At 34.4% G+C, this 15365-nt stretch overlaps 2 protein-coding genes and 1 non-coding gene across 3 annotated transcripts; 2 read left to right on the top strand and 1 right to left on the bottom strand.

Moving 5' to 3' along the window:
- Positions 1 to 274: 274 nt before the first annotated feature.
- On the top strand, positions 275 to 7866 carry LOC128156858 (IgGFc-binding protein-like). The gene is made up of 5 exons (XM_052819176.1): positions 275 to 493; positions 2768 to 2960; positions 3381 to 3592; positions 3777 to 3942; positions 6560 to 7866. The coding sequence occupies exons 1-5, from the start codon at positions 404 to 406 to the stop codon at positions 7864 to 7866; spliced, it is 1968 nt and encodes a 655-aa protein (XP_052675136.1). The 5' UTR covers positions 275 to 403.
- Positions 7867 to 9513: 1647 nt separating this feature from the next.
- On the top strand, positions 9514 to 9586 carry Trnar-ucg (transfer RNA arginine (anticodon UCG)). The gene has a single exon. It is a non-coding gene; the product is annotated as a tRNA-Arg (tRNA).
- Positions 9587 to 10469: 883 nt separating this feature from the next.
- Positions 10470 to 14907, bottom strand: LOC128155531 (probable alpha-ketoglutarate-dependent hypophosphite dioxygenase). Its single transcript, XM_052817295.1, has 9 exons — positions 14701 to 14907; positions 14195 to 14312; positions 13645 to 13745; positions 13407 to 13548; positions 13192 to 13286; positions 12850 to 12955; positions 12676 to 12760; positions 12379 to 12574; positions 10470 to 10964 (listed from the first exon to the last, which is right to left on the bottom strand). The coding sequence occupies exons 1-9, from the start codon at positions 14863 to 14865 to the stop codon at positions 10860 to 10862; spliced, it is 1113 nt and encodes a 370-aa protein (XP_052673255.1). The 5' UTR covers positions 14866 to 14907; the 3' UTR covers positions 10470 to 10859.
- Positions 14908 to 15365: the final 458 nt, after the last annotated feature.

Genomic DNA, 15365 nt, shown 5'->3' with positions numbered 1-15365 from the left:
TATAACAGCAGATCTAGATGTATGACCATTTTACAGTTTATCATATTGTGATTAATATACCGTTATGCAAACCTACGCTTTTGGCAATTAAATGGTAATCCATGCTTGTTCATAAATCTTTTAACTGACACCTGTAGAACCTATGTGGTGCAGAGAAGGTAAACAATCATTAAACAGAGTAAGCGCTTATTAGCATTTTCATTTAAAACTTATTATTTTACTAACTACGATCTGGGCTCCCAACGGAAAGTCACGTGACCGTGGAGTGAATAAGGGTCCGTGACGCATCACCGGCCTCCCACTCACTGGATATATATTAGGAGAGCTTCGCTCCGAATTAACGAAAGTTTTTGGCGCCTTTAGGAAGACCGTCGTTTCTACTTATATCTCTAAGAGTTTTAAGATGTCGCTGTCGTGGGCACTTCTCCTCCTCGTTCCCAGTCTTATGGAGTGTGCCCCTAGCTGGTCCTATGGTTGGGGAAACACATGGCAGGTTAGTACAAAGCGGCATTTACAATGCTAAAGAAGTTTTATATGATAAAAAGGTATTCTAATGTTTGTTTATTACAATTAATAAAAAAAATATATTATTGAGATTCTAATAAAATATTTCGCCCGTTTATTTGAATGGATGGTTTTATTTCAAAATGTATTCAATTTTTCAATATCAATACTATCTATTCTAATATATATTTCATACTTTATTTACTTCACATTATAGAGTCATTGTATGACTATGAAGTATTCTGGTACATGTATAAACGTGGATTTTTAGTACCGTTTTGTTTTTATTCTGGTGCTAATTATATATATATCATCTAGTTTTGTAAGAAAGAATTGTGCGAAAAGCGAAAATATATTTCAGCACACTACATATTTCAATAATAATTATTTCCATAAAAAGTATATCCATAAAAAATAATGGGCAAATTGTGTTTTTGACATTTAAGTGAAAACAGCTATATTTGTTTCTAAAGTGTGACCAAACTTGGCCTTCCTTGCTCGTCATCCGATTATGGGTCTGTTAATTCCATACGCATTTGATTGGTATTATCAATCTTGTCGAAGCAGATGCTATCATAGATGAGGAATCAATATGGCTGATGACCAAGTCTAGTTTATTTAAGCCGATCGTGAACCATTGGAAGCCCAAGATGGTCGTTTTGATGTCTCTATGCGCATTTATCCCTATAATATCGAATACCAAAATAACTGTTTGAGCAAATTATGAAGTTAATCAACTGGTCAAATTGCTAGAGTTTTGTCAAGCCATTATCATAATGATTATAGCAAGAATTTTCATAACTCCAGCTGGTAGTTTTCCAGTCGAGTAGCTTCGTACAATGCAAGTATTTCCGTTTATGTTACGCTAAACGATGTCATGATAGTAAATCGACTATAGTCGATATAGAATGGACAGAGACTTTTAACTTCCACGGTGTTTAATGATGTGGTCTTTGGAAATTGGGACCGGTACTTACGAACTGCACCCCGCGCTTGGAATCCAAACACCTAGTCCGGCATTTGTTAGGATTAAGCACAAAGCAGACCATTCACGGTTGAAAGTATTTTAACTTCCCGGTGTGGCTTGATATAAGCTTACTAATTCCATGTAGTTATTCATTAACTGGAAAATAAATATATTGCGCAATTTTTTTTTGAAATCAAAATAATCTTTTGTACATGTAAATGTGTTTATATCAGTCAATATATATAACAGCTATCAATACTTCTTCGAGTGCATTCCTGTAGTATTATGATGCTCATTGAAATTATTGTTTAAAGGAGATGAGAACGAAAGTGTCACAGAACCCAAACTACTTAAATGTCAAAAATGCCTTTTGGTTTGAAAATAAAATTATAAAATTTCAAATTTTGAATATTTTTTAACTCATTTGAATCCATGCAAAAGGAATTTTCAGCTTTAGTTGGTTCGATTATGTTAACAAAAGAAAAAGAAAAAGAGACATTGCCGAAAGTTTTGGTCGCATCGAACCCTTGATAGAAAAAAGCAAGGTTCTTAGACATTGAACTCACAACATTTGCATTTAAGGGTATTTAAATCATTCAACTAATTTTTACAAATTATTCTCTATTCGTAAACATGTATTTTTCTGTAACGTTTTGTTTATTGAATTGGATCTTCAATTTTTATCCGTCCAACAATAGGCAAGTAAACTCCTTAAACGTATTTCTTTTTATTAAAAAATAACAAAAACTAAAACAAAAACAAAAAGATTTTGCGCAGATAAATATATCTCCTACCATGAAATTTCCGTTTCAAATTCTTAAATGTTGCAAGCGTGGGAGTCGGAAATATCTGAACTTTGAATATAAAATCCTTTGACCTGGTTTTGAGCCACAGTAAAGTGATCATTGAAATTTCAACTTGTACTTTTCCGTAGAATCCGACAAAATTTTTCGGATGTGGTCACTCGAATACCTTGAACCTACTTGCCTAATCAAGGGAGTAGATAAGTGAAAAACAACGTGGTGACAATAGAGCCGTCTCCGTCAATATTCGGACACTACAAGTGGTATAGAAGTACTAGATAGAATAGATAGAACAGTTGGGTGGTCGGGTGGTCGTTGTATAAACCAACTACCATTGATATTGTCTATCACTTTGACAGAAACAAGTAGAATCGATGCTATTTTTGCATTATTTATGTGGATTCGTGGACATAAATTTTAAATAAATATATATCTTTATTTAGTTTATTTACAGTTATACATGTATTTACATGTTCAATTTTTCCTTTTATAGGACCTTCCTTTTTGCTCCAGCGATCCAGTACCATGTGACATGGCATTAAAAATGTACGCGGCGACGTCTCCCAATTCTCAGGAAATCTACAACACAGACAGGCAGATCTGTACTTGTCCCGATGGAAACACTTGTCCTAGCGGTTGGATTACTCAAGGCGACAAAACCATCACCAGGGACATCCTCTCAAGAGGTAACATTGTACGACAGGCTGTTAGCGACAACTCGGAAGTTGTCGTCGATCAAGCTAGAACCGTAAAAACAGTACAGCGGAACGCAAAGCACCAACCTCTCCCACCCGTTCCTTTTTCTTTTTCGTTTTTTTTTTCTCTTCTGTATCTATAACATAAAGCTATAACATAAAAAACCCTTTTTAAAAACGTTGCATTATCGACGAATCGCTCATAAGATGCAGTTGACTAAAGTGTCGACAAATATCCATATCTCCAATTCAAAGATTATTGTTATAGACTTTGCAATCAATATTTATCCAATTAAGCCTAATTGGAGTTAAATTATATATGTCTGCGTCGAACGCTAGTTATCTAAATGTTCTTATACAGGTCATGTCAGTTATGGTTAAATGTGTTAAAACTGTAGTTTTCTGTTTTAGGAAGGCGGATCGGCATCGCTTTACACTACTGTAACCCGCTAGGGGCAGTCCGATCATGCGAAGACGGAGAGACAGCTATGGTAATGGAGGGTGGAAATATTCCGGAAAGAATTCGTTCCGTGAACTGTAAATGCCAAGGACAAGACCCAATGAAAATCAAAAAGAGCTACATGGTCGGGTGGAAATGGAATCATGATCTTGTTTGCGATATGGTAGGCGGTTCTTCTAATCAACTTTCAGATTGTTTGGATGTTTTTTTATATCATAAAATAGCATATTATTAAAAAGAAACGAATGATAAATAATACTTTAGGCATTTGGTCAAGAATGAAAAGTTACTCATATGTCAAATGTATATGTCATATGTAAAAATGTATATTGGGTTTATTTCTAAAGCCCCGGTGTAACATCAATCGTTCGGATGGAGGTATGTGTGAGAAAATCCGGAAAGTAAGAGACCCTCAGACTTGGCTTGAGACGTACGTCAACACAAACCTTTGTGAATGTCCGACCGGGTACGACTGCATTCAGGAGAGTCGTCTGAACAAGGAGGTGTTTTACGGTTATTGCCAACGTATTAATGGTTAAAAACATCTCGGGTTTTCGTTCATGATTTGTTTGTTTTGTTTGTTTGATTTTTTTTTGTATTACTGCTTGTACTTTTATATAATCTGTCAGTCATAATCCAAAATACTAACGGGTATTCATTGTGTCATAATGACAAGGTACATGTATTCATCCTAATGAATTGAGTCTTTGTCAGATTCATTTTGTGTCTTTTGTATCTTAAATAAATAAATGAAAATAAAATAATTAGTGTTTACATTTGTCAACTAAACATGGTGTTCAAAGGATTTGAATGTATAAGAGAAATGAATCCACATACTAAATACCATTTACATTGACACAGCAGGTAATTTTGTTTCAATCATTGTACAAACAATGTCAAAAAAAATAATAAAGGGGCATGGTCAAAAAAATTTTTTTTTTTTCCATTTTAATGTCTACAATGCTTCAGTAAGGCATTTTGTCACTGGCAACCACAATTTTAGAGTCATTTAGAATTCAACCAAAATCGTGACCATGCCCCTTTAAACGTGAGATACGTAAAGAATTTTATCTCGTTAAATTCGGTCGATTAATACGCTTTTTGATTTCTAATTTGAAACAAAAGAATGAGGCATATACAAATATAATAACAGTTCTTGCGTATTCTTATCCGATTTAACTTCGTACTGAAATTACTATGGTCTGATTCAGAATGCTGGTTTCCTTCGTTGCATGGCACAGATTATCTAAATCCACTTGGATAAGGTCAATGACAGCAACAGGAAGTTTGATATGTGGCGTTGTCATAGTACATGTAATTATCAAATATCCGGTACGATTAATTAATCTTGAAATTAATATACTAGTAGTATAGTTCAAAATATTCTCCCCAGGGTGTAGCCTGCATTTAAATGCTAAGACACCAACCATGTTTGTTGATGTCTCGATATGGCCTAAAACAGCCCTGTTTTATAGAAGAAACAGTATTAAGTTGTATATTGAAATGTCAAGGTCAGGTGTCATTGATCTGTCAATTACAAGTTAAGGTCAAACTCGAAACTTTCATGCTTCTCATTTTTTTCTTTCAAATTTTTAAACAATTTACCTTCTCCTCATGAACTTCTACTTTTTTCAGAACACAAAAACCAATTGACGAAAATTTCCGAAAAAATATAACCCTAACCCTAACCCTAAATCAGTGACATATTTTCCATTGTGACGTAGATTGTGTTAAACAGCAGTATACATGTTTTAAAAGTTGAAGAGATAAAATAAATATAATAATAATAAGCATTCTAACCTCTATATTTTTATTATATCTGTAGAAAAAATAGACACCATTAAATTCACCAGATATTTTTCTACTGATGTCGTCACTTTACTTGCATTAGGCTTTATCTTAAGGTATATGTAATCCATTATTTGATAGATCGATGAAGATGTTGAACAGTTTTTCCTGTTTCACTAAAAACTAAAAAAAACAAATTGTATAAAATAACTGAAAGCCGAGATTGGTATCTGCTTTGTGGAATCATATTTCAAAAAAGATTCTCTATCGACCCATCAAATAATTTTTTTATGTGTCGAGGAACCTTAATTAAACAATCTAATCGACTTCAGAAAAAAAGTATGTTAAACTCACGTCGAGATCGAGAATCGCCTTTTTTACATGTAACCAAACTACACCACCTCACTTTACGGGACTGTGACGATGTTAAAAACATATTCAGATTCAAGTAAAGTGAGAATATCTATTAAAATATATATCCGAAGAATAGATAGAAATCAAATAATTGTACAGAACTTGAATTCTTAAATTTTAAAAAGTCCAAAACTAGCGTAAATTTTAGGGCGCCGTGATTCTAATTAGTACTTTTAACACGTACGGAACTGTAGCTCCAAGGTCGTCTATACGATTTAGTTCAAGACCAGGACATACAAATCTGCATCTACAACATGTATAAATCGAAAAGTCAAAAGAAAAAAATAAGATACTAAACCATAAAATTATAAAAACATTTCAAGATAAGTCAAACTTTGTTGTAATTTTCATTCTAAACTTTGGCAATCTTCCCATACATCTTTCATATCAGTTGATAATTAAAAATGACAACTGTTATGTGTTTCTCACATAATACTTGATTTGAAAATATATATTTAAAATAAGTTTTGCTTGAACAATATATTTTGAACTGCTAAAAATGGAATTTGGCTGAAACTGTGTTATGAAAAAGGGGTATACATATTGTGGCGATTCTGGTCAGAAGACATTACTGTGTGTGGCGTTTGAAGTACACACGCTATACTAATTATTTCAAGAGAAAAGTTACTTTAACAAAACAATTGTGAATAAGGATCCACCTTAAACATGAAAAGTCAAAGATTACATGACCGATATTTACTAATAAATTAGAACGGTCACTCCTGTCACTGATAAGCCTACTGATTGGAGTTCGAATTTTGGCTGCCTTCAAGATGTTTTGGACCATTCTTAACCTAGTGGTATTATGTTTTCACGTTGCGTTAGGTAATATTTTCTTATAATAGAACGCACTTTCAATTTGCAAAAAAAATATTTAGGTCGTTTCAAAATTATGGAACATAAAAAGAAGTGAGGTTCTGTATTTCAGGTGCTCTCGATAACAGAGGAACTGAGTTCATTATTACGTTTATGGACAACAAAATTTTAGAAAATAGGGACATTCAGCCCGAAATTTTTATCACCACGGCCAAATCGCACCTCGTTCACGTAACGGTTACGTCTCCAGGTGTGCAAAACTCCCACCTGCACGACAGCTTCTCCATTACAAATGGACACGTCAAACGAGTTGCTGTCGACACAAGCTATCGTTTAAACCAAACTGAATTCAGTAAGAAGGGTATTCTAATTCAAGCAGATGACGAAATCGTTGTCTATGGAGTCAACAGGGAAGTTTATTCCGACGACGGCTATTTGGCGTTGCCAACGGACGTCTTGGGAACAGAGTATTATACCATGTCATACTCGCCCTCCTATTACTATTGTGTTTTTGCCGTTATTGGAGTTCAGGACCAAACTCATGTTGCGATTCAGCTTCCAAATACTCCTCATGTTAATGTTACGTACAAAGGCCATATGTACACTAAAAACCAATGGATTAACGTGACGTTGGATAGATTCAGTACATTTGAGCTCCATGCTGTTCCCGATCTCAGCGGTGCGCACATTGTCTCTGATAAACCCGTCGGGGTCCTCAGTGGAAATAGGAAGGCTGTGGTCGGAAATACAGGCGGGTCACGTGATCATTTGGTCGAGATGTTGCTTCCAGTGTCTTCTTGGGGCAAGAACTATGCCACCGTACCAATACCAGAGAGAGCTGTGGGTGACATATTCCAGTTCCTTGCTAGTGAGGACAACACCCATGTCAATGTTTCAGGTGTAATCAACGGCAAGGCATTTCATGATCACTTCACAATTTCAAAAGCTGGAACGTATGCTAAGAAAGAATATGACTCAGCTTTGTATTCCCATATAACATCCGATAAACCGATCTCAGTCTTTCAATTTTCCAAGACTCAGAAAGGAGGGACGGATTTGGCCGACCCTGCTATGTTGATTGTCCCGCCCATTGAACAATATGCTGCAGACTATACATTTACCACACCCGAATACTCTAAAGGAGAGTACACCAACTATTTCATGTTCGTGGTCGACGTTGCCCAGAAGAACGGTCTGAGACTGGACAACCATCCTCTGCCCCACAACCAGCATTACGTGACGATTCCTGGAAGTAATCTAGTGGCTGGATTTCTGAAGGTCTCCGTTGGAACCCATTCTGTGACCCACACAAACCCCACCACTGTCATTGGGGGAATTCTCTTTGGAAAAGCAAACCTTGAATCCTACGCTTTTCCTATTGGTCTGCTACTGACTCCAGTTAACACAGTGAGAAACTAAAATCATTGGCCATGCACATGATATTCTAAATTCACGGTAGGAAGAAAAATTATTATAACATTATATCATGATTTTATATGATATCATAATTGTTGTTTTGTTTGATATATTTCTTAACTAGGGTTGTAGAGCTAAACCAATGCAGTACGGCGATGAAATAGATAATGACTGTGACGGAGAAATCGACGAAGAGAGGGCCGACGGAAAAGGTATTAAAGATTATGGTTTTACAATAATTCACCTTTTAATAATTTTCTGCAGAATTTAGACCGTGCTGTGTATTACAATATGAACACATTGAATATTTTCATTTACACGCTTCATTACAAGTGTCTTTTAATAATAAAAACTCCTTTTTTTCTATCAATACAAAAGACAATGATGGCGATGGTCGTATAGATGAGGACTGTGACGCCTTCCGCCCTAGTAAGTATCTTGTATATCTCAACAAACCACGAGAGAGAACCACGAGAGAGAGAGAGAGAGAGAGAGAGAGAGAGAGAGAGAGAGAGAGAGAGAGAGAGAGAGTACTACGTAGGTCACAATTGAGTCATTGAATACAGTGGAGCCATGAAATAATTTACGACTCTGAAGGTCGTTTGTGCAAGCAATAAACAAAATAAGTACTGAGTTGATGGCATTCTGAATGTAATCAGATGTAATATAGATTTAATCTCGCTATATTTAGTTACTGTTGTGGGTGGGTCAAGTAATAGTTAGATCATATTAAGTACAATTTACGATCTACCTTACTTAGAACATAACGCTAAATATTCTACTATGTAATATTTAAAATATTGAAAAAAATTTCTACATTCACAGCGACATCATATTTTGATTTACAGCATAAAGAGCCGTAAACAATTGATTGGCGTTAGATCATTTTTAAAATTAAAATTTACGAATTCATAAATCTCATTACAGTTATTGAGATATTGAAAGGTATCATTGTGAATGAATAATCATAATTTAAAATTATGCGACAATTGTAATTCGAAAACAAGAGAATTTCAAAGTGATTATTTTAATGTATATATATATACATAAATTTTTAGACTTTAAATTTAAATCATTTTATTTTCATTTATATATTTCATAGTAAACTTGCTACTTTTGTATTTCTGAAGCTCAATAATTATCAAACCAATAGACATTATTAAAATAATTATGACTTTTCTGATTAGAAATACTATACTATAGTAATGAATTGTGCGCGATTGTCTGTAAAAGGTCGGGAACCTGCGGCTGCTTAGAACATTGCCTGATCATAGACAATTGGATTCAAACGCTGCCAAATTACGAAATATTTCAATTAAAAAGTAGGTAAATGTTTTTATTTTCAAGGTTTCAAATACTTTATTTGTTGCAATATTTACAGATTCCATCCCACCAGCAGTTGGAAGACGCGGATTTTGATTAAATATTTCAAATAAAAGAAGAAAAACGATGAGTTGTCTTTCCTTTTGAATCGGTAAATGCCATTTTTTTACGGGTTAAGTTGCATAGCCTATATTGAGCTGTGTATATGATATATCGTGATTATATTTTTATTCACCTTCTAAGATTTACAAACAGTAACAAAAATCTCCGCTATTTAGGTCATGTGAAATTATGGATCTATCTCTTATTACACACAGAGTTTGGTATGACCGCGTGGCCTAATGGATAAGGCGTCCGACTTCGAATCGGAAGATTGCGAGTTCGAGTCTCGTCGTGGTCGGAGAATATTTCTTTTTTCATTTAATTTGGGCAAAATTCAAAGTCTAAAATACCATTGTTATATTCAAAAATGGAAAATAAACACTCAAATCGTTGCCATGCCTTTAAAATAATGAAACAAACTTAGCTAATATATTTTGCTTGCTTCTATAGAAATTTCATTCTCATGTTATGTTTTTTTAATGAATATATTTCTACCTTATTTATTTCCATGCTACATATAACCTCTCATCCCGAGCCCCCCCCCCCCCCCTCCACTGTGCTATTATTTTAAACATCTTCATTTCTGCTTGCCTCTAGAATTATTTCTTAAAGCATATCGTCTTTATATATCCGAGGTATTTTTAATTTAAGATTTTCTCCAAACTTAGAAAGAAGAGATTTTGTCTTGAAAACATTTTCTTTAAGTTAATAAAACCCCACTAAGAATGCACAATGCATATGGCTACTGTATAAAGCATATGTTTTTATTGTTAAACGGACCAAGAAGATAAGCATACGGGCCTAACCTTAAAGGTAATCAATATATTGTTAAATATGCTTCAAACAACTCTCTTTTTATTTAATGCACTGCTCTTCTCAATTTTGGGGCATACTGTTACCGTGTAAAAAAAATGCTTACATTGTTATTTAGAGTGAAATATGATTTCTTTAATTCGGTGCTAATTAGACCTTGACCGCCGGACAATACTTAATCCTGAGTAATCCTTTTTATTGATTATCTATTATGTCAAGAGTAACTCTCTTTATTCACTCATGTATGTCTTGCCTATAAAGTGGTCGTTATTCACATTGATCATCAGTTGGATACTGGACCTTGTATTGTCCATGCCGGCTGCATAGATCGTGAAGAAACGACAAGATTGGATCGTTAATAAATTGTTATTCGATATACCGACTAGCGTATTTCTACCGGTCATAATACATTGAAAGAGTACAATATACAAGAAGTATAATATTTAACTGTCCCGATTACCACTGCGTCATCAGATGTCAGTCAATATTATAGTTACTAAATAAGCCAAAAACATTATATTAATAAAAAAAGTTCAGTTCCTCATACATCTTGTTTCCATATCAGTCCATAATTTCTAGCTTTCATTTCATTTATGACCTTGTATAATTGAAGCCTTATAATTTCATCCATGCATAGATTAGATTTATTCTTAATGACATTTTTTCACATTACATGCAATATAAAGTACATGGTGTTACGCGTAAATTGTCACATAATCTGCGGTGCAGACTGGCGACAGGAAGGCTGTACTTGCCGCCTACCCAGGCTTGAATGCGTCTGTGTGTTTGTTGTGGTTGACGACTTCCCATCGACCAATCCACGGCCCCGTGATTGTAGTGTCAAACGGATCCATCTCGTCCTTCTGTACAATAATTAAAAAAGATACTTTTGTAAAAAAAAAAAAAAAAAAAAAAAAAAAAATTCTTTAATTGTGTTCGTTTTAAAATAAGTTTTTTCTAAGGATAAAATGATCACCAATTTATTTACATATAAATACATTTCCCTACTTTAAATGTTCCGTGTTTAAGAATATCATAGCCAATATAGAAAAAAATTAAATTGGTACCAAGATATATCTCGTATATAAATCAGAACACTTATACAAGTGTCAAATTTCTACATGTTTGATTACAATTATTTTATAGCAAGTTATATTCAAGGTCGGGAATTCAGTTCAAAATGGTAAAGATTTAAAAAAAATTCTGGACAATTTTAAGGTTTGCAGACAGTGTAATTGAGTGTTATATTTATTTTATTAAATCAGAAAAAAATTTATTTACCGGTATCATGAACAAGTGAAATCAAAGATACAATCAATTTTCATTACATATTTCAAACTGAACATGTACTTGTCGAATGTATAATTACTCCAATCCCTCATACAGCTGTATACCCTTCCCAAAAATATCAAAAGTATCAACATAACTCGACTGACGTCGATATGCATTCTTTCAATAAAGGTTTCTGTAAAAAAGCTGAAAAGGGATAAGCTTTGTTGTAGATATAGCACAGTATCATAGTCGAGATACAATACCAATGAGCATCTTTGTTTATATCAAATAAGCTCGAAGCATATTTATATTCATTAATAATGTCATTATTTGCAAAATGAAAACAAAATACAAGGATAAATCATAACCCCAACCCCTAAACGGGTCCTAGAGATTTTATACCAGATTTTATAGGTTGAATTAAAAAAGCAAATATGTGCTTTTGATGATTTTCAATAAAATTACACATACCTGTGAAAGAAATACAGTTGAAATCGTTAAAAGGGAATATATCCAAGATATCTTCATTGAACAATTATCCCTTTTCACTCAGAAAAATTCACAGGAACGAAAACAGATTCCTTAAGGAGATTTATAATGGGGGATGTTTACATCTTTTCTTCATTCGGAATACACTCGGAATACATCGCGCAATTTTTTAACGTTATCATCCGGGCTTATTAATGGCTGTTGCAATGCAAAATCTCCGTAGACTTTCAATTTCGGGATGTGTATTGAAACCTGAAGCGGTAGAGGGGGCGTTTCAAAACAGATAATCTGGACATTTTTTATATTAGTGGATGAACATAGTTTGAGCACAAAGGTATTTACTATTATTGAAATATCAAGCAAAAAGTGGTGGAAGCAAAAACTCGGGACAGAGTATAATTACAATAGCTTCTCCTTTTTTTGTAAATGACGTTGACTTGGAGCAAAAAATGCACGTTGATATTAATTATAACGTACCAAGGACAAACACACATCATGGCCGAACAATTCCATTACCTGTGCAAAATATTTTTTCTGCCATATTTCTTTCCTGTCAACTGAAAAGAACTTCTCCCAGTCGGGTTCCTTAATTTCCTTTTCGGCAGACCGGAAGAGGACTCCTTCTCCGATGTCGTAAAATCCCCAGTGATGCTTGGGAGACTGCCAGCGTAAGTCTACACTCCATCGAATTTCATTGGAGTAATTCATTAAGCTGCAGCAAATATGTTGAAGATTAAATTCCATGGAGTATTTTTTTTTCATGAAAACACACTTTCTTGTTAACATGATTAAAAAACAAACTCAACTGTTTACCTTCTATGAGGTGTAATATTGTTGAAAAGCAGAAACCCGCCGTATTTAATGGGCAGTGTCACGATATCCTTTTCAATGTCAACATCTATAGAAAGTAACCAAAGAAGATGCCTCTTCAACGTGTCTTATACATTCAATTTACATGTTTTACTATCTTGCTGTTTTTTTTCATACCCAATGTTTTCTTCATTTCCTCTTCCTCCAGCATAACATACCAAGTAGGACCAGCGCAGCATTGGTGGGTAGCAACCTTACCCTTCCTATGTCCATTTCTCGCAACCTACATGCAATTTTTGTTATTTCAATTACATGAACTAGATAAAAGGAGAATGAATTTCTGAGTAACAATTTGAAAGATCACCATTGCTTGCCTTGGCTTTTCTCCCCGTTTTCATTCAGCTTATTGTAAATGAATATCTACTCGTGCGTCAATAATGGACAGAAACTTGTTTTTTGTTTTTACAAATTACATTGTTTTGAAACTTCTGAACGCTTGTATAAGTATAGTACATGTACCTGCATACAGCCGTTTTCCTCCGTGGCGTCTAGAAATGGTATCCAAGCTGTCGCTATCATATGGTCGTAAGATTCATTGCTGAAATACGCACTATCTGAAACAAGTTAATGTTTTAAATATATTTGGTTTAAAACATGAAAGATTTACTTTAATTTTCATTTAAGAATGATATTAACGTACCACATGGTTGCTTTGATTCTTATTGATTTTTTACCTTGATGCCAAGGGATGTCCACCGCTCGACTGTTTGGAGTTTTGGTGCGCAAGTTCCACACAGGATGCCCCGCCACTTCCGGTCCAAGAATCTGCTCCATGATGTTGAGCAATCTTTCATTGCACCATAAGTTTTGGAACGACTGAAATGAAGATATATTATATTAATCGTCAAAATTATCACCCTAAATACAATTAACGTTTTACCTTATCTAAGATGTTGCATGAGAGCTTTATACTTTTGGCATTTTTTGTGATTTAAACAGAAGTATATTTGATCCAGGGTATGCTTCTTCCAGTTTGGTAAGTCTTTGGAACAACCCATATTCTTCAAATTTTTCTGCAATGAAAATTTAAATTGATGATAATACTGAAACAATAAGTAAGATGAAGGACACTGAGAGGATAAAGATTATAGACAGGTTATGTTTTTGCCATCTTTTGTAGCTTTGTTTTCCACTATTAAGGAGGGGAGGGTTAAGAAAAGGTTGATATAATGCAAACTAACATATTAAGGAACAGATATACAAGAAAGAAATGATATCAACACTACTTTCATTAATTGCTGTATAAATGTGTAGTCAAAAACATAAATTGCATATTTTGTCGAAAATTACATTTTGTGCATGTCTTGCAATCAATACTTTGAAACAGATAACTAGTACTGCATATGGCGAGCAATATGAAAAATCAACGACTTATTGGCGGGGTAGACTATGTCCCACTTCTGTCCAAGGACGTGGGACAGATTAGAGGGAGTCGAGCTTTTCTGGCGGGGGCTGTTGTCACCTGTTATCTTCCCGGCCTGGTGGAGTTTATCTGCCAGATTATCGACCATTTGAGAGATAGAGTCCCGGCAGGGCTGAAGCTCTTCTGGTGTAAAGAAGTCCTCCACTACCGTGTACCCCTACAGAATGCGGGCGATAAAAAGTTAATTCATGTGAACCCACGCACGTTTCGTTGGCCGCCGGAGCCAGTAATAAAAAATATATTGTAAACTTGAAAGTTGAGTAACAATTTGTAATTTGATATCAATTGTCATTGCATTATACCACTTTTGCATTGACCCCTAACTTCTACACTACTTATTAGGTAAAATGATTGATTTTAAATGTTATTTTATTTTCAATTATAAAAAGATTTTGACAAAATGTTAAAAAGGGTATAATATCTTAACAGGTATACAATGTAATAACTGTTTATGCAATTTAAAGTATCAATATTAGAAATGAAAAGTACAGATTACTGTATATATACTTGTAGATAAATGTGAAATTGGAACTCGGTGTACTTACTTCGTCGAAATATTGCTTCAGTTGTTTTTCGGAGAGTTGACCAGGCTTTTTCTCCTTGGGTTGCGGGGGCATCGTTATAAATGGCAGTGGGTGAACATCGTCGACCTCTCCTGGAAATCGTTGCGGTTTTTCCCCAGAAACCTTCCTCTTCTTGTTTGTCGACATTTTCTAAAGACGCTTCTCAAATTTGCAAAGAACGATAACTCTTATTTATATCGGTGTTCTTCATTGCGAACAAAATAATTTGTAAATATAAATGATATGTCTCTTCATCTATCTATCTTTGTCTGTCTGTCTCTCTCCATGCACAGATCCAAATAGTTCCACGGGGATGGGGGGTCCGAGAGATGATCGTGTTTACTACAGAGTCTGAGGCTTATTTTCGGTAACTTTACGATGTAAATTTAAGATACCATTTTCTCAAATCCTCTCACTATTTAAAGAATGTGTTGCTTGTTGAGTTGTTTTCCCCAGAGTATTCTTATTATATAAATCGTACATCTTTATATGGGGTCTTTATTTAGAAATACAGTTTTAAAACGGAAGATGTCTGCTCTCTTGCCAGACTCATCTCAAATAAAATTCAATTAAACCAAAGAAATATGATGCAATTTTGTGACATCCAATTCCATGAAAGGCATGTTTTTCTCTTTAAAATTTTTGCG

Source organism: Crassostrea angulata, chromosome 7, assembly GCF_025612915.1.
Source record: "Crassostrea angulata isolate pt1a10 chromosome 7, ASM2561291v2, whole genome shotgun sequence".
NCBI classification, from domain to species: Eukaryota; Metazoa; Mollusca; class Bivalvia; order Ostreida; family Ostreidae; genus Magallana; species Magallana angulata.
The sequence above is the reverse complement of the archived record's forward strand: the minus strand, read 5'-3'. Positions and strand labels throughout refer to the sequence as shown.